Below are 22719 nucleotides of genomic sequence, written 5' to 3'. Positions count from 1 at the left end.
CACTGTGCCATCGGGACCTGGGATTAAGATGACCTCAGTTATGCTCCAGCTGGTGACACCTGAGTCCTAAGAGCTCTGTTCCTTATTGGTTTCACCTGACCCCAACCTAAAAAATAAAAGGCTGAGATAATGTTTAACACCTGCCAGAAAGGGACATCGAGGGAATTATCTCAGAGTCGATGATGTTCTATTTTGCTTTTTCGTGGACAGAGAATCTTCTGTATGGTGTATATTCTTTGGTACTTGTTGAGATGCTTTCGGTTCCTAATAAGAGGTCATTTTACATTTACATTTTACATTTAAAGTCGCTCAGTCGTGTCCGACTCTTTGCAACCCCTTGGACTATACAGTCCATGGAATTCTCCAGGCCAGAATACTGGAGTGGGTAGCTGTTCCCTTCTCGAGGGGATCTTCCCAACCCAGGGATTGAACCCAGGTCTCCCACATTGCAGGAGGATTCTTTACCAGCTGAGCCATGATAAGAAGTCAGTTTTTGTAAATGTGCATGGGTACTTGAAAAAATAAATATGCATTTTCTATAGATATATTTCAATGTCTGTCACTGTGCCCAGAAGGTAGTAGGACTTGGTCAACGCTGAAGTCAAATGAGCCTTTTTTTTTTTTTTACCTCCAACACAGGGCATGTATGGCAACTTCAGAATAGGTTTTTGCTTTGTGACATACAAATTTGCTGGGATGTGTCTGTCCCAGAAACGTCTGACTCTATAATATCAGAGATGTGCTCTGCGGATCAGCTGTGTGGGAACCTTCTGGCAGCTCTCTGGAGGACTTCCTCAGGGGAGTGGAGTTGACCACCTGCATCAGGATCAGCTTGGGAGCTTAAAGATGCAGCTTCTGGGCCCGACCCCAGGCCTGTGGATCAGAATTTCTGAGGATGAAGCCAGAGTCCGTCCTTTTAAGACTGTCTTCCCACCTGGATTCTGAGGCGCTCGGACATTTGACAACCACGACAGAGGAGCCTAGCAGGCTGCAGTCCATGAGGCTGCAAAGAGTTGGACCCGATGAAGCGACTTAGTATGCATGTATATCAGGAACATGTACATCTTATTTGAAAGAATAAGAAACCTGTATCACTGTGGGAAGCACTCTTGCTTCCTGGGTCTTCCCACTGCTCCCCCAGGTCTGCTGAACACATGGAAATGTTGCTCTATGAAAGAAGGGAGTGAATGTGCGTTGCCCCTGTGGTACATCAGTAGCTGCTATTACATACTGTTTCTGATTAGATCCTCATCCCAACGCTGTGAGATGCTGTAGTGGGGTACACGGTGGCCCCTAAAACAGTGTGTCCATGTCCTGACGCCCTGTGAATGTGACTCTCTATCTTCAGTGAGTTTTTTGGTTGTTGTTGTTGTTAGCTATAAATCATTAATCTGAAAACTTCTTGAAAATTTATTTATTTTTATTATAGTTGATTTGCAGTGTTGTGTTAATTTCTGCTGTACAGCAAAGTGATTCAGTTATTGAAAAGCAGAGATATTACTTTGCCAACAAAGGTCCGTCTAGTCAAGGCTATGGTTTTTCCAGTGGTCATGTATGGATGTCAGAGTTGGACTATGAAGAAAGCTGAGAGCCGATAAATGGATGCTTTTGAACTGTGGTGTTGGAGAAGACTCTTGAGAGTCCCTTGGACTTCAAGGAGATCCAACCAGTCCATCCTAAAGGAGATCAGTCCTGGGTGTTCATTGGAAGGACTGATGCTGAAGCTGAAACTCCAGTACTTTGGCCACCTCATGTGAAGAGTTGACTCATTGGAAAAGACTCTGATGCTGGGAGGGATTGGGGGCAGGAGGAGAAGGGGACAACAGAGGATGAGATGGCTGGGTGGCATCACCAACTTGATGGACATGAGCTTGTGTAAACTCCAGGAGTTGGAGATGGACAGGGAGGCCTGGCGTGCTGTGATTCATGGGGTCGCAAAGAATCGGACACGACTGAGCTACTGAACTGAACTGATCCTCTTTTCCATCGCAGTTCATCACGGGATATTGAATGTAGTGGCCTGTGCTACACAGTAGGACCTTGTTGTTTACCCACACTCTGCATGAAAGCTTGCATCTGCTAATCCCAACCTCCAACTCCTTTCCTCTCCCAACCCACTTCCCCTTGGTAACCACAAGACTTCTCTATGTCTGTTTTTTGTTTCCATTTCAGAGATAGGTTCGTTTGTATCATATTTTAGATTCCACATCTGAGCAATATTACATGGTACTTGTCTTTGTCTGAATTACTTCACTTATTATGATAATCTCCAGTTATGTCCATGTTGCTGCAAATGGCGTTGCTTCATCCTTTTTATGGCTGAGTAGTATTCCACTGTATACGTGGACCACATCTTCTTCCTCCATTCATCTGAAATGTGACCTTTTTTGAGAAAGTCTTTACAAGATGTGATTAAAGTGAAGGATCTGGAGATGATTTTAGCCTGGATTACCCAGTAGGATCTAAATCGCATGACCACTTTCTTTACCAGAGACCGAAAGGAGACGGCACAGTCTGACAGGAAGAGGCCATGTAATGACAGAGGCAGAGGGTGCCACAAGCCAAGGAGCACCTGGAGCCCCCAGAAACCGGAAGAGGAGAGGCTGGATCCTCCCCTCGAGCCCTCAGAGGGAGTGTGCTCCTGCCCACATCTTGACTTTGGACTGCTGGCCTCGGGAATTATGAAAGAAAAACTTCCGGTTTTATTAAGCCACCTAGTTTGTGGTAATTTGTTATTGCTATATAACAATATATATATTGTTATATATTGGGAAACTAATACCGATTGGTATTGTTATTTCTAATAGAGCTGGGTCTGCAGTAGTGGAATACATTCTATTACCATAACTGCTGGCCCCTAGGACAATGGTCACCTTGAACTGATTCTTCCTCCAAGGGCATTTATGATTTAAGCACATTTCTTTCTCCTGTGTTAGACCCAGAGATCATTGCTACCCATTTAGTGCAGTGAAAAGTCTGGGGAAGTTAGAAAATTCCCAATGTCCTGGGCAGGAATCACTGGCTGGAAGAGCGTGGTACTTAGTGATGTTCACAGCACAGCCAGCAACAGCACCCCCAAACATGGCCGTGGCTGTAACCCCACACTCCTGGAGTAGGGAGCTCACCTGAGCCCTAAGCAGGGCAATCCCCTGGGCTTTCACTCGTGTCTGGTCCTGTGTCCATCATTTCAACTCCCTGCACAAATTAGCCTTGACCTTCCCAGCTCACATGAGGGATGCACTGGGAATAATAACAAAGTTAGTGCTAACCGTGGCCCATTTCAGTAACAACCCCCTAAAAATACATCAGGTTTATAAAGTATTCATGAATCTGAAAGCACTTGAGTGTAGGTTTAAGGCGAAAGCATTGCCTCTAGATTTAGACAGACCTAGATTGGAATCCTAACTCAGCCATGTGGCTGCTACGGTGGACTGTCTGAGCGCCAACGTCCTCACTTAACAAAACTGGTCTCACCTCTGCGGAATGCTGTGTGGATTAAAACAAAACAGAGGTGACACAGGGCTTAGCCTTGTGATTGGATAAGAAGTACCGAGAGAGAGCCGTCATTATTATTCAATGTCTGAACATTGTAACGAGCTTCCTACTTTTACTGCTTGAACCCAGCCCAAGTTCTAAGGCGTTCTCTATTTCTTAAAATTTACTTGGACAAAATGTGCATTGTAAAGTTCATTTGAGCCTCTTTTATGAGCTATTTATTAAAAGTTTGTGGTCTAAAATGACCACATAATTTGAATATTACCTTTTTGCTATTTTATTTTTCTTGTGTGGGAAATGTCAAGTGGGGTGGATTTGAAATGCTACTGACTAGGGATATTAAACATGTGAGTGTTTAATGACAGTTTAAAAAAAAAAGCAAAGCCAAGCATATGGGATCATTAAATTATTGAAGATGTTTTGCTGCAGTGGATTTATAAATAATACATGTTTAAAAGGTTATTTCCTTTACATTTCTTTAGGGAAAACTGAAGAGTCTTTTCATTTGAGTTTAAAGAGAACTGACAGTGGGGAAAAGGTCAATGAAATGTTCATTCATGCAATTTCTATGCCCCAAATCCCTGAAACTTCAAATAAGAACATAACCAATTTTACAGAACCGTATCAAATAGTCTACTTTATTTGTAGAGCAGAATGAGGCAATAGCTTTAATTTAGCAGCTAGGGAGGGAAAAGCTTAAAATATATTAATAAAAGAGTTTCATATTAACCAGTATCATTTCCCCCCCACCCCCGAAGAAAACCTCCAAATTGAAGTTTGCTTCTACGGATAAAATCCAAAAAGGAAGCCAACAATTAGTCTCTGAAGCCTATCAATTTCCTGACACACTAGCTTTTTAAGGTGCTAACCTCTTTTTTTGCTGCACCATGTGGAAAATCCCAATGACCACAGATTAAACCCCTGCCCGAAGCTCGATGTCTTAACAGCTGGACCACCAGGGAAGTCCTAATTTCCTGACACAGTAGCTCTTTAGAATATGTTATTCTGAAAAAAAAGGATATGTAGATGTTGCATGGCTTGTGGTGTCATGTATATTGTTCAGATAAACTACCATTTTTTTTTTTAAGCCCTTAAAACTATTTTGCTCCAACCAAGACCCGCAATGACAGTGCTCAATATGGTGGCACACATGCTATAAGGAGAATATTAATAAATATGTTATTTTATAAATGAATTTATCTACAAATAAAATTAATAAACATTTAGAATGTCACTAAGCGCTTCTCTGGTGGATCAGTCGCTAAAGAATCTGCCTGCAGTGCAGGAGACCTGGGTTCAATCTCTGGGTCAGGAAGATCCCCTGGAGAAGGAAATGGCAACCCACTCCAGTATTCTTGCCTGGAAAATCCCATGGACAGAGGAGCCTGGCTGGCTAAATAACATGTCACTAAATAACAACAACAACCCAAAAAAAGAAAAAGGGAGGATGTGGAGTGACTGGGGACAGATCCTGGGAAGATGATGGAACCAATTGCAGTTGCCTCTACCCAGGGCTGCCCTCCACAGCTCTGGAACCCCCGGGAATTATATGACACATGGTGTTTGATGCACATGGGGGGGCGGGCACAGAATCCAGAGTCTGTGTCAGATATTCATGGTCCTGAAGAAAGTTAAGATCCACCTCTCCTTCCCTTTTCCCTTTGGAGCTGGCCGAGAGGAAGGAGGAGGTGCAGGTTAAGCGGGGGAAGGAGAAACACCCCAGCTCTTCCCATGTTAATTAACCTCTCACCTCCAGGCAGCCTTTCCACCTCCATAAACCATGATCAGTAACGTGAAACTTTCAGCTGGTTCAATAAGGCGAAGCAAAAACTAATCACAGAATGTGAAGTTGAAACGGTACAGCAACATCAGGAAAAGACACACTGTCTTCGAACTTTTATTACTTGAATTAAAAAAAATTTTTTTTGAAACTGTGCTTGTTTTCCCCTGTATGCTTAGTCTTAACCTCTTTCTCTGTAATTTTCAAAAATTGTTTGAAGTCCATAATTCAATGAAAAAATTCGAGCATTTTTCTGATGAGGGGATAGTTTAAACATTTTCTTTGAATGGGAGAATGCTTTTACTTTACAGGCTTTTAAAATATACTCTTCCTGAAAATATTTAAAATATATTTTTAAATATTTTAAACATTTTAAGAAATATTTTTAAAAATACATTTAAAACATGTTCAGGCTTTAGATTCACTTAATCGTGTTACTTATTTGTACCATTAAGAGAGTGAGTAAAAATTCCATGAAAAATTGGGTAAAGAGAGATTAAAGGATTGATGTTACCAAATTTAATCACATCTTTCTGATGATGGCAGGTCTCAGGGGATGCTAAGTACTGGGGCCAGAATCCAAACCTGTCTGACTCTAAAGTCCATGTTCTTTCCTCGGCCTCCTTCACCTCTGGTGAGTTCCCTCTGTGACCCCCTCCCACCCACAAAGTCGCCCCATCCCCCACTCTGCACCTTAGCACCGGGGACAGACGTCTGCATGCTCCTGGAAGAAAGAAAGACCAATTCTGGATGAATCCCATCAGAACCCTTCCTCTAGAGGGGCTCTTTAAGCTGACAGGGGATGGCTACATAGAAGGAGGGTTGGACAAAACAGAAGATATGAGATATCGTTTTCCTGCGAGACTGCAGTGTGTATCTGTTAGAAAGTATGAAGGACAAATCCATCAAAGCCTGAGAAATAGAACCAGTAGAGAATGTTGTTGGTGCTTTGAAAACAGCCAACCTGGTTTGGGTTTTACCCTAAAAACTAGAGAGGCATAGCCCTGTTTCGGGGTATGTGGTGGCTTTTCATCCATCACTGTAAAGTGTTGTCCAGATACTTTTTCTGCAAACTCCTCATGACATTTTGGCAAAGGACAAAAGCCCCTGTGCTTCAAGGCGACTGACTAACATCTTAAGGTGACATATCTGAGGCACCAAGCCCAGCATTTGGGCTAAGTATGGTGCTAAATAGACAACCCTTCTTGCCGGAGATACAAGGCCAGTGTAATTGAGAGGGAAACTGTTGGTCTAAACTCTTCACAGCTGCCGAATGTAGTGTCTGTGATAACGTCATGGAATGCTTGGATGGGAGGACCCTGGGGCATCATCTTCGGTCTAACTCCTTTTCTTTTTTCCCTCAGCTTTAGTGAGGTGTAATTGACCAATAGAAAGTGTGACGATTTGACATATGTTATATTGTGAAATGAGCACCACGATTAGGCTAACGCATCATTCACATCATCATGATCCATTTGTGTTGAGGGGATGGTTAAGAACACTTGAGATCTATTTTCTTCGCAAATTTCAAAGATATGGTAACTGTAGTCCCCGGGCTATACATCAGATCACCAGCACTTACCCATCTATGACTGAAAGGTTCTGCCCTTCGGCCAACGCACATCATCACCCCTATCCCACTTCCTACCAACATGCCATCCTACGTTCTGCTTCTGTGAGTCTGGAATTTTTTAGATTCCACATGCACGTGAAATCATACAGTATTTGTCTGCTTCTGGCTTATTTCACTGAGCTTAATGTCTCCAGGTTCATCCGTGTTGTCACAAACGGATTTCTTTCTTTTGCATGGCTGAATAGTATTCTATTATATGCACACATACACATGTATCACAACTTCTTCATTCATTCATCCATTGTGGGACAGCAGGTTGTCTCCATATCTTGTGAATAATAACGCTGCAACAATCATGGGAGTCCAGATACTGCTCTGAGAAATTGCTTTCATTTCCTTTGGATATATTCCCAGAGGTGAGATTGCTAGATCGTATGGTAGTCCTAGTTTTAATTTTTTGAGGAACCTTTCTACTGTTTTCCAGAGTGGCTGCACCAATTTACCTTCCACACACTGTACAGGGATCCCCTTTTCTCCACTAACACTTGTTAGCTCTTGTCTTCTTACAACATCATCTTGGTAGGTAGGAGGTGATACCTCCTAATTGTGGTTAGATTCACATTTCCTGACGATTAACCCTAACCCTAGCCCTCTTCATATACCCATTGGCCATCTGTGTCTTCCTTGGAAAAATGTCTATTCAGGTCCTTTGACCATTTCTCAACTGGGATTTATTCATTTGCTCTTGAGTTTTATGAGTTCCTTACATATTTTGGATATGAACCCCTTATTTGAGTTGCCAATAAATTCCCCCATTCTGTAGGTTGTCTTCTCATTTTGCTGCTAACTCACCCTTAACCAACACCAAAATCTGGCCAGAAAGCATAATTCATCAGAAGGTTATTGACACAACTTACAGAGGAAAGAAGCAAATGATAAGAAAATGAACTGTGACAAGGATGTCTAAATAAACAGAGCAGTCCAGTTGGCATCGTGTGTTCAGTATTCATTCGTCTCATTCTCAGGAGGCTGATCTCAAGTCCCTGTAGGACCATCTCTGAGCTCAGAAGGACCTGGCACTAGAAGTCAGACAAAACCAAATTAATTCTGTCCTCCCAGAGCCGCACCTAACAGGGACTCCTATTTTAGAACGTTTTCTGGTAACAAGGTTAAGCCCTGATGGGCTAGAGAACTCAGTGAATCAGAATACACGCACTGGGACCTGGCAGGCGCTTTACCTACAGCTGCAGCTCAGGAAAGGCGTGTTCGCTGCCCTCAGGACCGTGGCTGGGAAAAGATGCTCAGCAAAGATGCACTATCCATGACAGAGTTTTCCATCCCTCCTCGGGGCTGTCTGCCCGGCCGCCCCTCCCGCTTCTCCTCCTCTTCGCTCCTGCACAAGAAGCGATCTAGGGTGTCAGGAGATGAGATGACTCATCTGCTATCAGATTGAGTCCTTTGGGTTTGCCCTTTTGGTTGGCTTCAGCCTCCGATGTTGGGAACGACCGTGTTATATTGTGAAGATTTTCATTTCCTGGAAAAGACACTTGGACTGCAGTGGACTCTGGCGATTTAAAGTCCAGTGTGAGTGGCTGGCTGAGAGCTCTTTGTTTTCCATAATCCTTTGACTGGGACAAGAAATCAGAGTGTTTTAATCATGCTGCCCCGCGGGGGTCAGGGAGCCCTTCGCTTTGCGCTGTGTGTCTGGTGGTGTGTATTTGCTCTGTGCTTTAAAGGTAGGTTTTATTTCTGCTTTTTCTCATATTCCCTTTTTAGCTGCGTGTATATACGCTTCTATGTGTGCGCCACTGAGCAGAGATGGGATACTCTATGGATAAATATGGAGAGTGTTTGTACAGGAGTTACTCCTCACACAGCTGTTAATTAACCTATTCATTTTTAATTGGTTGACTTAACATGTAAAATGAGATTGGGGGGAATGGGATGGGGAGGACAAGAAAACTTTGTAAACCATATTTTATTTTATTTTCCCAATGAAAATATGCAACAGTAACAATGGCACAGTTTCCTGTCTGTCTTTGCCATGGATGCATTCAATTTCTTCTTCTGTATTTACATGTTTTTTCAGAACTGTGCTTTATTAGCTGATACTATTCCTCAATCTATGAAGCCTTTCGTTTCGTAGGTAATTGCCTTTGTTTGGGGAAATATGTTATATCCCTGTCCTGGGGTATGTCTCAAGAGGAAGGTCATTCATTTTCAAAGTTAGGACTTAGAAACAGACAGCTGCTGCTCTGTCCATATCTACAAAGCCACACCTCCACGTGTGGTTGGCTTTGCAGGGATTTGCTTGTCAAGACTCATGGAGGGTTCATCTGCAATGTCTCAAAAGAAAAGTAAAATCTTAAAGGAGGAAAATAGGGAACAGGAGGATTTTTGTATTACCTGTTTTATGGAGAAATATCTTTATCATTATTAATAAAGATGGCAGACAATGATGGTTTATGTCTAAAATTGTTCTTTCCTGTCTTAACAGACTTATAGAACAAACTTATAGTTGACTAGAGGAAGGAGTAGTTAGGGAGTTTGAGATGGACATGTACGCACAGCTATATTTAAAATCGGTAACAACAAGGATCTACTGTATAGCACATGGAGCTCTGCTCAATGTTACGTGGCAGCCTGGATGGGAGAGTTGTTTGGGGGAGAATGGATACGTGTATATGTAGGGCTGAGTCCCTTCGCTGTCCACCTGAAATTATCACAACATTTTTAATCGGTTATACCCCAAGACAAAATAAAAAGTTCAAGAAAAAAAATTGTTCTTGCCTGCTGAAATCTCAATGTTTTCGTGTTTTCAAATGCATTTGGCAAAGAACAGGTTTTATTTAGCAGTATAACAGCTACCATTTCATTTGTTTTTGCCTAGTAAGTTGTGCAACTCCTTAAATTTTTTTCTTTCAGGGCATAAATCCCTTTGGGAAATTTATAGCCTAATATTTCAGGTATCAAATTTGACTTCTATGAGGAAGAATAGGAAAAGGGCATTAATGAGATGAATTATGTCAAATGAAGGCAAGTACCCTACATTTAATGCATTCTTGGGAAAATACAAAGAAATATGATTACATTATTGTCTGAAACTGAATGACCGAAAGAGCTATTGCTTAAGAACTTTGGGGGTTCTTTAAAAAATATTTCCAGGAAAATTTTCCTTAGAAACTTTGCACTCTCACACATCTCCAAGATAATTGAAGTTGAAAGTTGATTTTAAAAAGGAGGAGGGCTTAAGACCTTAATAAACTTGATAGCTATTTGTGTTTGTTTGATGAGATTTCCCCAGCTACATACCCTTCTGGCTGTAGAAACAAAGGCCAGTCAGATCAGTCCTTTGACAAGAAAGAGCAGGGCTTTTCTTTTTTTTTTTTTTATTTAGTTCATGAATTAATTTTCAGCGGCGCTGGGTCCTCACTGCTGTGTGTGGGCTTGCTCTAACTGTGTGGGCTTCTCAGTGGCTCTCCTGGTGTGGAGCACAGACTCTAGGGCACACAGGCTTCAGCAGTTGTGGTGCACAGGCTTAGTTACCTCGTGGCATGTGGGATCTTCCCGGACCAGGGATCAAACCCACGTCCCCTGCATTGGCAGGAAGAGTCTTACCATTACACTGGACCACCAGGGAAGTTCAGGACTGCAATTACTAGATCAGCGAGACGGTGAGTTCTGTTCCGTGATGGAGCTGCCACCCGCTTGGAAGCGCTCTTCCCAGCAACACTTTGTTTATCCTCTCACCAGTCCTGAGACGAAGGCCTGACTCTTGTCATCTCCATGACAAAGGCTAGGAGCCCGGCCAAGAGGGCCAGGTGATGTGGTCCTGGTGGATGCTGATGCCCATGCCCGCCTCCTGGGGAGGGAAGGCCCTGGAACCTCCCCGGGGGCACGTTCTCTGCTTCTCTAACTCCTCCCTCTGTTTGGCCCAAAGGCTGTGCCGGCTGTGCATCGGAGGAGAGGCTCTTTCACAAGCTGTTCGCTCATTATAACCAGTTCATCAGGCCCGTGGAGAACGTTTCCGACCCGATCACCGTGTATTTTGAAGTGGCCATCACACAGCTGGCTGATGTGGTAAGCGCAAGGGGGTCACCACATACCACGTGGCCTCAAGGGGCTCCAACTCTGAGGGCTCCGAGCAATTCCCACTGACTGCACGGGGGTAAATAAGGGGATTTAAAGGAATTCTCTGGCAGTCCAGTGGGCAGTACTCCATGCTGGACTCCAAGGGCCCAGGTTTGAACTCAGGTCGGGAAACTAAGATCTCACAAGCCATGTGGCTCAGCCAAAAAAAAAAAGCAAAATCTTGGAAAAAAAAAAAATAATAGGAACAATCAAGAATCTACGAAGTACCGGCCCTTCAAAGCTGGCCCATTGCAAGGGATCCGCTCCCCCGAGGATGCTATCATTATTTCTGTTCAGTTCAGTTCAGTCACTCAGTTATGTCCAACTCTTTGCGACCCCATGGACTGCAGCAGGCCAGGCCTCCCTGTCCATCACCAACTCCCGGAGTTTACTCAGACTCATGTCCATCGAGTCAGTGATGCCATCCAACCATCTCATCCTCTGTCATCCCCTTCTCCTCCCACCTTCAATCTTTCCCAGCATCGTCTTTTCAAATGAGTCAGTTCTTTGCAACAGGTGGCCAGAGTATTGGAGTTTCAGCTTCAGCATCAGTCCTTCCAATGAATATTCAGGACTGATTCCTTTTAGGATGGACTGGTTGGATCTCCTTGCAGTCTAAGGGACTCTCAAGAGTCTTCCCCAACACCACAGTTCAAAAGCATCAGTTCTTCAGCACTCAACTTTCTTTATGGTCCAACTCTCACATCCATACATGACTACTGGAAAAACCATAGGTTTGACTAGAAGGACCTTTGTTGGCAAAATAATATATTTATTTCTGTTAAGGTAGTGTATTTCTGGAAATGCTCTTAGAACCAGTTTATGAAGCCAAGAGGCGAAGGAGGGGCAGTTGAAGGGGAAATACAAAAGGAGTTGACTTCGTCGTGCACCTATTATGTGCCAGTGTCTACACTTCGTGGATGTCCTTTGCATCTTATAGCTGGGGAGACAGCAGCTCAGGTCAGCCACGCTCCTAACGACACATGGTTACAGAGGGCAGCACTGCAGCTCAGTCAAGCCTGTTTAACCGCAACGCTCGTGCCTCTTTTACTCTACAGATGAATTGCTCTAAGTCTCCTGTGTTACAGAATAAAGAAAAAGTTCACTTTCTTATTATACAGGGTTCCATCGAGTCCTGAGAAGCAGATGGGTGTTTGGAGGTCTTCATTTAAATTAATTGGTACCCTGTTCAAGGGCAGGGAGGATGAGAGTTCTTTGTTTTGAACAATCTTGGCACCTAGGTGCTGGCAGAGGAGGTATGGGGCCTGATGCCCCAGTACGGGGCGGGTTCTGGACTCCAAGCGTGGCAGGGGCAGGCTGGCGTGAGGCTCTGGACATGGACCAAATTCTAGAAATAGGCAGGCTCCTGAGGGGCGTGCGGACCATCTGTATTAATTTCTGTTGTACAGCAAAGTGATTCAGTTAGATATATGTAATATATATACATTTTTTAAAAAAATATTCTTTTCCACTATGGTTTATCATAGGATATTGTGCTATACAGTAGAACCTGTTGTTCATTCATTCTATATTTAATAAATTACTTCTGCTAGCCCCAACTTCCCACTTTCTCATTTCTAATGTAAGCATTTAGCTGCAAATTTCATTCTCAGAACTGTTTTTATCAGTGTCCGTCATATTTTGATGTATTAGGGTTTTGTTCCCACTCAGTTCTATGTATTTTAAAAGCTTCCCTTTGAGACCTTCTCTTTGACTCATGGATTATTTACAAATTTAATTTCCATGGATTTAGAGACTTCCCTGTTGTCTCTTTGTTACTGATTTCTAGTCTGATTCCATTGTGGTAAGAAGCACACTATGATTCCAGCTTTTCAAAATTTTTGAGGTTTGTTTGATGGCTCATGATAAGGATATGATCTATCTTGGTTAATATTCCATTCATGCTTGAAAAAGGGTGTGTTCTGCTGTTTTTGAGTGGCGTGTCTGTATACATCAATTAGATCCTGTTGTTCAGATTGTCCCTATTTTGGCTGATTTCTGTCAAGCAATTCTATTGGCTGCTGGGAATCTCTAACTCTAACTGGGGATTTATCTGTTTCTTTTTTCAGCTCTACCAGTTTCTGTTTCCTATAATTCTGTTTTTGGTGCACACAGTTAGGATCATTATGTCCTCCTATAGGATTAAATCTTCTATCATTACTTAATGTCCCTCTTTGTCTTTAGAAATTTTTTTCCTCTGCGTTACTTTGTCCGATATCACTGTCGCAGTCCTAATTAGTATTTTGGAGGCTACCTGTTCTCATGCGGAGCACTGGAAGTCCCTGTGGGCCATATGCGTGGTCGCCACTGAGTCATGGTGAGGCCTGGGGGTGACTGTGATGCAATAAAGCCCAGGCGTGCAATTACCAACCCCCTTCTAGAAGATTCTAGGCCAGCTGCTGCTGTTTGAGCCTCACGCTTGGTGTTAGAACACCAGAGAGCTCTACACAGAAGTGTGTTTGCTGCTGCATAGAATGACCTTGGCCACAAAGTTTACTGACTGAAGGATCTTCAGAGTAGGAGTGTTTCTACTGCCCCGCCTCATGGAGCCAGGACAGAGCCCCTGGCCTGTGTTTCTGGTGGCCTGGTATACCTGCACTGACAAACGGAAGGCTTTCAAAACGTAGCCCACCTGCCCTTTCTGATCTCAGCCTCTGAACCTGTTGCTACTGCTCCAGAATCGAGTCCACTTAAAACTGTAATTCCAATCCTTTAATTCAATCAAGGTGTCAACTCATTTATTTTCCCAAGAGAGAGACACAGGGTGATGGTTCCAAGAATGCAGGGTGGCATTGTGGGGTCTCGGGCCTCCTTCGCCTGCGCTGTCTGACAGCAGTTCCCATGGCCGTTGGTGTGGTCTGACACTGGATGGAGAATGAGACTTTCCCGACCAGGTCCTGATCCATAAATTTGGCTGACATCTCTGGGGATGTCTACCCTCCATTAAACAGGTCCACACCACCTGGAGCTCCACCAGGCTGCGGAAGTACAGAGGGGAGAAGGGATACTGGGTGCTACTGCCAGCTGATTTTAATCCTCTGAACACAGCGTTCTAGCTCACGGCGTGCTCTGGTTCTCCGAACAGTGTATTAGTGGGCAGAGAGGAAGAGTCTTTGGAAGACGTTTATAACTGTCGCCTCTGAGACCTTTCTGGGTTGCAGAGCTAGTCCGCTCCCGACTGACAGCCGATGGATTTATTGACAAGGCCCCTGCTGGAATCTGCAGGTCACAAGGTGACCCTCCTATGAGCAGAAGGCACTGTCCTTAGACTTGGGTAATTGTAAAGTCATGGACAAGCATAGTCCATTTCTTTGCCTGCTCTGACCAATAGAAAGCAGTTAAGGAAACTCCTTTGAAAACCCTGGGGCTTACCATGACTTGACACAAACCTCTTTGGAGAAGGAAGCTGATGAGAAATTTTTTTCCTCTGCATTACTTTGTTGCTGATGAGGTCTCCAGGGAGCGTTTTCTGGGGGGCATGGAGAACTGCAGAGCAGCTCAGCGAACCCCAGTAGGCTGGTGTCCAACGTGGCTACCACTCTCTGAGCTGTGAGCTGTTCTCTCTGGAAGGTGCTCCTGTGTCTGGGGTAGAAACGTGGTAAGTGTTGGGAACCCACTGCTGCACTAGTGACCATCAGCAACCTCCTAGCATTGCACTGTAAGGTCGCTGAAGGTTCTGGATGTGTCTTCAGTATCTACTCCACTGGGAGGTGGTAGCTACTTAGGAACACACTATATCTGGGATGTCCACCTGGAATGCATTTCTTCCAGAGAGCTCTGTGACCCTCTGCCGGTCATTTAGGTACTTACTTAAACCGTCTCCTCAGAGAAGCCTTCCTGCTTCACCCTGTCTAAAAGAAATGTGTATGCACGTGTGCACACACACACACGCACACACCACTCAATCCCTCTTTATTTTTTCCCGTAAGACTTATCACTGTCTTACATTATGTGTGTGTGTGTGTTAGTTCCTCAGTTGTGTCTGACTGTTTGTGACCCCATGGACTGTAGCCCACCAGGCTCCCCTGTCCGTGGGGATTCTCCAGACAAGAATACCGAATGGGTTGCCATTGCCTTCTCCAGGGGATCTTTCCAACTCAGGGATCGAACATGGGTCTCTTGCATTGCAGGCAGATTCTTTACCACCTGAGCCACCAGGGAAGCATCTTACATTGTATCATATATCTATTTTTTATTTTCTGTCTCCTCAGCTAATAGCTTAGATACACACATGTGTGTTAGTCGCTTAGTCGTGTCCGACTCTTTGCATGGACCGTAGCCCACCAGGTTCCTCTGTCCATGGGATTTCCCAGGCAAGAATACTGGAGTGGGTTGCCATTCCCTTCTCCATCAGACACACATAGGTAGGGGTATTTTCCAATCTTGGTTATTTCTGTAACCCCAGCATTTATAGAGCACATAGTAGGTACTCAATAAATATTTGTTAATGAATGAGTGAAGCAATCAGCAGTGGCTTGGGCAGGAGTGAGAGATGTGTTGTGGGGAGTGGCAGGATCCAGCTGAAAGACTCCATGGTGAGCTGAGCTGACACCTTGAGGGGTGACTGGACTCAGGACTGAGAGCCTAGAGGGTGCTGGGGCACAGCTGGGGAAAAAGATCACAAAACAATGAAGCCCTCCACCATCTGCTGGATGGCCCCTCCCTCCTCCCACTCTCCATTCTCTCCCTTCTTTTCTTTCATGAGATCAGAAGGCTTTGTGGGCTGCAGAGGTCAGAAAGCCTTCACAGAAAAAGTGAAGCTTCAATCAGATTTGAAAGACAGTAGTAAAGCCACATTTCCTTTCGAAGTCAACAGGGTGGGGACCAGTGTGGAAATATTGTATTTCTGGTTGATTTTTATAAGTTGCCTTTTCAGTCTTCTTTGTTTTCCTCCATTAGCATGAACTCAGCTCAGCTCTTTCTAGCTGTGATTTTTGCTCTAAGATTCACTTCTCTTAGCAGGTACATTTGAGGCTAAAAAATACATTGTTTCCTCTTCCCAGGATGAAGTAAACCAGATCATGGAAACCAACCTGTGGCTACGTCACGTATGTGTCTATGTCACTTACGCTTCTCTGGGAACTATGTCACTGACGTGTCAGTTTAATAATGTCCAGTGGATAAAACCCACTAGAACTCCCTCTTTCCATCTCCAGTTTATGACAGAGAATAAAATATTGTCTATCTCCAAAGCCCAAACTTCAATCTGGTAACAGCTGCCTGGCTGCAAGCTTCAGGTGCAGAACCTAGGGATAAAGTTCTCACTGACTCCGGCCTTTGAAGGTCTCCTATTTTTGTTTGTATCTTGAGCTCCAGAGCCAGATGCTTACCCGCTTTTTGATTCTGCTGTGGCTTAGATTCCCACTATTTGGTTTAATCAGTCATGCCATCTTATTCTTCCTTTTGCTCTTAATCTTTTATGCAGATTTTGTAATAAACCTGCCATCCTACTATCTTTTTATTATTAGAGATGGATTGCTACCAGAGATTGAACATAGTTTATGGAATGTGGAAACTGAGTCTATAAACTTGATCAGCTAATCAATAATCAATAGATGCATATCTAATATCTAGTGGATAACCTATTTTTGCCCCAATCAGCTCAACCACCTTGTTCCCCTTGAGTTTAATCTCCCAGCTTTTGGTAGAAACCAAAGTAAAGTGAAAGTCGCTCAGTCATGTCCGACTCTTTGCGACCCCATGGACTATACAGTCCATGGAATTCTCCAGGCCAGGATACTGGAGTGGGCAGCCTTTCCCTTCTCCAGAGATCTTCCCAACTCAGGGATCGAACCCAGGTCTCCCGCATTGCAGGTGGATTCTTTACCAACTGAGCCACCAGGGAAGCCCAAGAATATTGGAGTGGGTAGCCTATCCCTTCTCCCAGCGGATCTTCCCAACCCAGGAATCAAACCAGAGTCTCCTGCATTTCCACATTCAAAGGGCCATATTCAATCTCTAGTAACAATCCACTTCTAATAGTAAAAGATAGTAAGATGATAGGTTTATTGCAAAATCTGCATAAAAGATTAAGAGCAAAAGGAAGAATAAGTTGGAATGACTGATTTTTCAAAAAAATGTTGAACCAATATAGGACTAACATATTAAAAGTAAGTGAAGAATTTTTTAAACTGACTCCTATTTCCTGCAGATCTGGAATGATTATAAACTGCGTTGGGACCCCACGGAATATGACGGCATTGAGACTCTCCGTGTTCCTGCCGAGATGATCTGGAAGCCCGACATCGTTCTCTACAACAAGTATGCGCACCCAACAGCCAGTCTTTTTCCAAAGCTGCCTTTGGTGCAGGTGGACCTGAAGCGCGGGGGAGTCACTAACAGTGTCTGATTTACTTTGCAGTGCGGTCGGCGACTTCCAAGTCAAAGGCAAGACAAAAGCTCTTCTTAAATACGATGGCATGATAACCTGGACTCCACCAGCGATTTTTAAGAGTTCCTGTCCAATGGACATCACTTTTTTCCCTTTTGACCATCAAAATTGTTCCCTGAAATTTGGTTCCTGGACTTACGACAAAGCTGAAATTGACCTTCTAATCATTGGCTCTAAAGTGGACATGAATGAGTTTTGGGAGAACAGCGAGTGGGAAATTGTCGACGCTTCTGGCTACAAGCATGACATAAAGTACAACTGTTGTGAAGAGATATACACAGACATCACCTACTCTTTCTACATCAGGAGGCTCCCAATGTTTTACACCATTAATCTGATCATCCCCTGCCTCTTTATCTCGTTCCTCACTGTCTTGGTCTTCTACCTCCCTTCTGACTGTGGTGAAAAGGTGACTCTTTGCATTTCAGTGCTGCTTTCTCTGACTGTGTTTTTGCTGGTGATCACAGAAACCATCCCATCCACGTCTCTCGTGATCCCCCTGGTGGGCGAATACCTGCTCTTCACCATGATCTTCGTCACCCTGTCCATCGTGGTCACAGTGTTTGTGCTGAACATCCACTATCGCACCCCGACCACTCACAGCATGCCCACGTGGGTGAAGGCGGTCTTCCTCCGGCTGTTACCCCAGATGCTGATGATGAAGAGGCCTCTGGACAAGATGAAGGAGACAGGAGCTCATAGAAACCCCAAAGGAGTCTCCAGTAGGCCTGCCAAAGTCAAGTTTGAGCATCACAAAGAGCCCAGACTTCTTAAAGAATGCTGCCACTGTCATAGATCTGGTGAGCCTGCCACCAGCAAGAGACGATTAAGTCATCAGCCTTTACAGTGGATGGCTGAAAATTCAGAGCTCTCGCCTGAAGTCGAAGATGTAATCGATAGTGTTCATTTCATAGCGGAAAACATGAAGACCCAGAATGAACAAGGGTAAATGCATGAGTCTTCTAGCCTGTCCACCCACAGCAGTCCTAGGGGCCCTGTGTAGAACCCTAGTCAGAACTCCAGTGTGAGTTCTGTTTGCAAGACAGTCAAAGAGTGGGTGCCCTGAGATCCAGCTCTGTGATGCTGCAGTTATGGGTGAACTGCCCTGGTGAAGGGATGGAGTAAGGGGTAGCCTCAGAGCAAATCTTTGCTCCAGAAATGTCAACTCAAGTGAAATCTGGTTAAAATAAACACTCAGGGCAATCTTGGTTTAGTTAGACTGAGAGCCCCTGCTTAAGGAAGGCTGGGAGAGGGAAGAGCCAGCCGAGGGATAGGACAGAATGCTGCAGCTCCGATCGCACTCAGTAGACCTGACAGGGATGCAGGTGCTGGTGGGATGAGCTTCGGGGATATTTTTAGCATCAACTCAGTCGGCTCCTGCTGCCCAGGGCCTAACTATAGCAGGATAGACCTCCCCATCCTCCAGAGAGAGAGCTCAAGAAATGTATGCCAACTTTCCATCCCATCACGATGACTAGCTAGGCGCCTCTGAAAACTCATGCCAGGGGTCTGGGTCTGACCTGATGGCAGCTGCCAGCATCCATATCTCCTGATGAAAGGACATCGCAGACCTGAAGTCTGCCCATTGGCGCCAGGGAGGACAGTGAGTGCGTGTCACACAGGTGCAGGGGGGGTTGGTATCAGCAGCAGGTGAGCCTGGGACTCCCTTCTGTGAGGACACCTTCATCAAACCTAGGGGACAGTTGCTCTGACTTCAGCACCACCAGGTAGGGCCCTTGGAGCTTGGGAACAGGAAGGGCAAGAGAGGTATAAGGAACTCTCCACTCTAGTGTGATGCCAGGGTCTAGAGGGCTGCTGGCTCCTGATGAGGGACCATCATCCTGCAGAGCTTATGCCCCACCCTCTGCTGCCTCAAACCCAGTTCCTGGACTTGCCGCAGGGTCAGGGATTCCATGGTGCTCATGAAAAGAGTGGGTGAAAAATGTCCCAGCTCCATCAGTTAACAATGGATGCTGTAGCTGTCAAGCCATCAGTCACTGCCGTCACCCCCAGCTGTGCACCCTGAGGGGCCTCAGGATGGAGAAAGTGGGATGCTGGCCCTAGACAGATAAGGTGCACATCCAAGGAATGATTTCCATAAGCCCAGACTCTTGCCTCTTCCCACCTATAGAAAAAGCAGTAAACTCATTAACTTGAGATGTCTGGTTTTCTTTGATTAACAGTAATCTTTTTAAAAACTTAAAAAACAATTGAAGGATAGTTGATTTACAATGTTGTGCTAGTTTCTGCTGTACAGCAAAGTGACTCAGTTATACATATATATATACATTCTTTTTAAGTATTCTTGTTTATCCCAGGAGATTGTGTAGGAATAAGCCAGGATATATAGGAGGTTTTGCAACAAAAACTAGCCAGTTGAAACATCAAAGGATGACTGTGGCACTCAGATGCAACAGAATGTTCTGCAACATCATCTTCTGATATTCTGACTACCTGGTCTTTGTTGCAAAATCTTATTATCCTGGCTCCTCCCTTACCTCTTCAGAGCAGTCCCTCAGAGTAATCTCAGAGGCTGCCTCCCAGGCTTGAAGTCCTCAGAAAATCCACGAATAGAACATAACTCTCGAGGGGGAGGGAGGGAGGCTCAAGAGGGAGAGCCTTACATTTATATAATTATGACTGATTCAAGTTGCTGGACAACAGAAACCAACACAATATTGTAAAGCAATTTTGCTCCAATTAAAAATAAATTAATCCTCAACTTTCAGGTTGTGCTTTTTTCTCAGTTAACGCAAGAATGGAGCAATCTGAGCAGCTCTTTCAGGGCTGCTACTTGCAGCCAGGCTGGAGAAGGGAATGACAACCCACTCCAGTATTCTTGCCTGGAAAATCCCACAGACAGAGGAGGCTGGCGGGCTACAGTCCACGGGGTCGCAAAAAGTCAGACTTGACTGAGCGACCTACACACACACACACACACACACACACACATATACACTTGCAGTCAGGAGAAGCCCTGTGTGCCCTGCGGGAGCCTGCTGACTCTACAGCCCTCTGCCCCAGGACTGATGGCGCACACAAACCCTCCGTCTGCAGTCAAACGGTTGTTCTCTGTGCACATTACGGAGGAGACACGGATTAACCAGAATCGTAGGGATATTTGCTTTAAAAATTGTCAGCGAATCTTCTGTGCAAAAGAGGCACCTTATATTTGAAACAGAGCTTATCTCCCATGGTTTTCAGTTTTTACAGATGCTTGACATTTTGTCTTTCAGGTAGAGGACGACTGGAAATACGTGGCCATGGTGGTGGACAGGGTGTTCCTGTGGATGTTTATAATCGTCTGTGTGTTTGGAACTGCAGGGCTGTTTCTCCAGCCGCTCCTGGGGAACACAGGGCATTCGTAAGGATGGATTTTCCCTTCATCTTCAGACATGTACAGACGCTGTGTTTATTCTCCCATCACCAGGAAATGGACAGAAAACTTCCCACCAGGTCCCCATCTAGATAGAAAAAGAGGGCCTTACTGCCAATGGCAAGCCTGGATGGCCCTCCCTCGGGGGTGCAGAGGGGTGCTTTAAGACCCCAGGGTCTGGGACCTGATACCGGAGCCCAGAGTTGGCAGCCCCTGCAGGCTTTTCTTGTCTGTACATGTTGGGCTTCCGGGGACATGATCGACCCACAGTCCAGTGAGACACGGAATCAAAGCTGAGCCACGCTAAGAGGTGTTCTTCTGCTTCTCCAGTTTATATACTTCTTGGTATAACGGACACCTGCCAGACATGCAACCCTGGACCTTGGACTTGCTGACGCCGGCAGCACCCGTGACTTTTGCGCGCTTGCTTTCTCGTGCTTGTCTCTGTGACGTGGAGCCCACACTGCGGCATTATTTGACACAGTAATTGGTCAAAAGGAACAGCAGGTAGTCGGTCTACCCTTTGAAAAAAATCGTATTGAAGTATAGTTGATTTTTAATGTTGTGTGAGTTTCTGCTACACAGCAAAGTGACTCAGTTATACACACACACACACATATCTGTTCTTTTGCAGATTCTTTTCTGCTATGGTTTATCGTAGGATATGAATATAGTTCCCTGTGATGAACAGCAGGCCTTGTTTACCCATTCTATATATACTCCATTTGCTAATCCCAAACTCCCAGTCCTTCCCTCCCCTCCACCATTCCCCTGGATGTAATTAGACTCATCTGGCAAGAGACTTCAGAAGTGACCAGCACTGTGGGAGGCATGCCGTGGACTCAGAAATAGGCTCTGTCCACACACTTAGAGCTTTTTAGGAAAAGTCGTAAACACGGAGATCTCCAGGGCCAGGGGTCACGTGGGGAATGTAACCAGAGCAGTGCAGAGCATGGTGAGCTCTGGCTGGCAGACCTGGGGCAACCTTTGCTGTGGGTCCAAACGGTATCTCTCCTCCTTAGCCATTTCCACTTGTTCTGCATAGCTGAGACTGAAAATAAAAGTGTTTCTTCTCGAAGGAATGGTGATCTTGTATTCGGAGTATTTCCTTTTTCTGAGAGGGAGAACCTTGGATATTCTGTTTTATTCTACTCTCACTTATTATTTTATTTTTTGTATACACTTATCATAACAATTTTAAAGATGCATTTTAAAGTAGAAAAAAAAAAAAAAACTACCCTGACACAGGAACTAATTTCATTTTGCCTTTTCCACTGGAGTCCCTGTCTAAAGGCACACATAATTGGACACCTCAGGTTTACCTTTCAGTTTTATATTTTGCTATTTTCTCAACATCATGTCAGCAGCCTTTCTCAGTGATGGTGTGCAGTCGTGAAGTATAACTTTTGTGATTGCATAACCTCTGTTGTGTTGATACACTACGGCTTCTATTTCTGATATCCACCAGGGTTCTTGACCTTCTCTTAATGGAAATTGATAGGAGGCCCTACGAGAAATCCGGGCAAGGCTTTATTGAGGTTTCTGTGGCCGAGGAGGGAGCGCAAACAAGCATCCGGTGCCCTTGCTCGCTCCTGGAGGCACGCCGGGCAGCCACGGGGGTCCAGGGCTCCCACTGGAGGGGTGGCTTCGGTGGTCTGCCCACCTCTTTGGCGGTGCTGAGTGCGGGGGCAGAGTACCCTGCTTTTGCTTCCGACTCTTCAGAAGTGTCAGTTGGGTTTTTGGTCTGTGTATCTCTCCAGAATTTGCCCAGCTGCTCACGCACGCAGCTGGTTTTAGTTCCTTGTAGTCTCTTTGTGCTCTGTTGCTGGAGAAGACGTTTGTCCAGGGGCAGGCCCTGCAGCAGAGGGTCCCGGGTCCCAGCCTGACTCACTACCGCATGCTAATTCTTCCGTGTCTACCTCATCCCGGGGCTTAAGGCCCGCTCTGGTACCCGAGGCACAGGTTATTCTGTT

At 44.9% G+C, this 22719-nt stretch overlaps 1 protein-coding gene across 1 annotated transcript; it reads left to right on the top strand.

Moving 5' to 3' along the window:
* Nucleotides 1-2999: 2999 nt before the first annotated feature.
* On the top strand, nt 3000-21035 carry CHRNA6 (cholinergic receptor, nicotinic, alpha 6 (neuronal)). The gene is made up of 7 exons (XM_010846448.1): nt 3000-3093; nt 10789-10928; nt 15983-16027; nt 17131-17240; nt 17341-18315; nt 19134-19137; nt 20607-21035. The coding sequence occupies exons 1-7, from the start codon at nt 3000-3002 to the stop codon at nt 20736-20738; spliced, it is 1500 nt and encodes a 499-aa protein (XP_010844750.1). The 3' UTR covers nt 20739-21035.
* Nucleotides 21036-22719: the final 1684 nt, after the last annotated feature.

The sequence above is a fragment of the Bison bison genome, unplaced genomic scaffold, assembly GCF_000754665.1.
Source record: "Bison bison bison isolate TAMUID 2011002044 unplaced genomic scaffold, Bison_UMD1.0 scf7180017864236, whole genome shotgun sequence".
Taxonomy (NCBI): domain Eukaryota; kingdom Metazoa; phylum Chordata; class Mammalia; order Artiodactyla; family Bovidae; genus Bison; species Bison bison.
This window is presented reverse-complemented; position numbering and strand designations above follow the sequence as displayed.

Coding starts and splice junctions, on each gene's coding strand:
- CHRNA6 (XM_010846448.1), top strand. CDS start 3,000: ATGTCCTGGGCAGGAATCACTGGCTGGAAGAGCGTGGTACTTAGTGAT. Junction 10,929..15,982: donor TCACACAGCTGGCTGATGTG/GTAAGCGCAAGG, acceptor TCCTCTTCCCAG/GATGAAGTAAACCAGATCAT. Junction 16,028..17,130: donor CCAACCTGTGGCTACGTCAC/GTATGTGTCTAT, acceptor TATTTCCTGCAG/ATCTGGAATGATTATAAACT.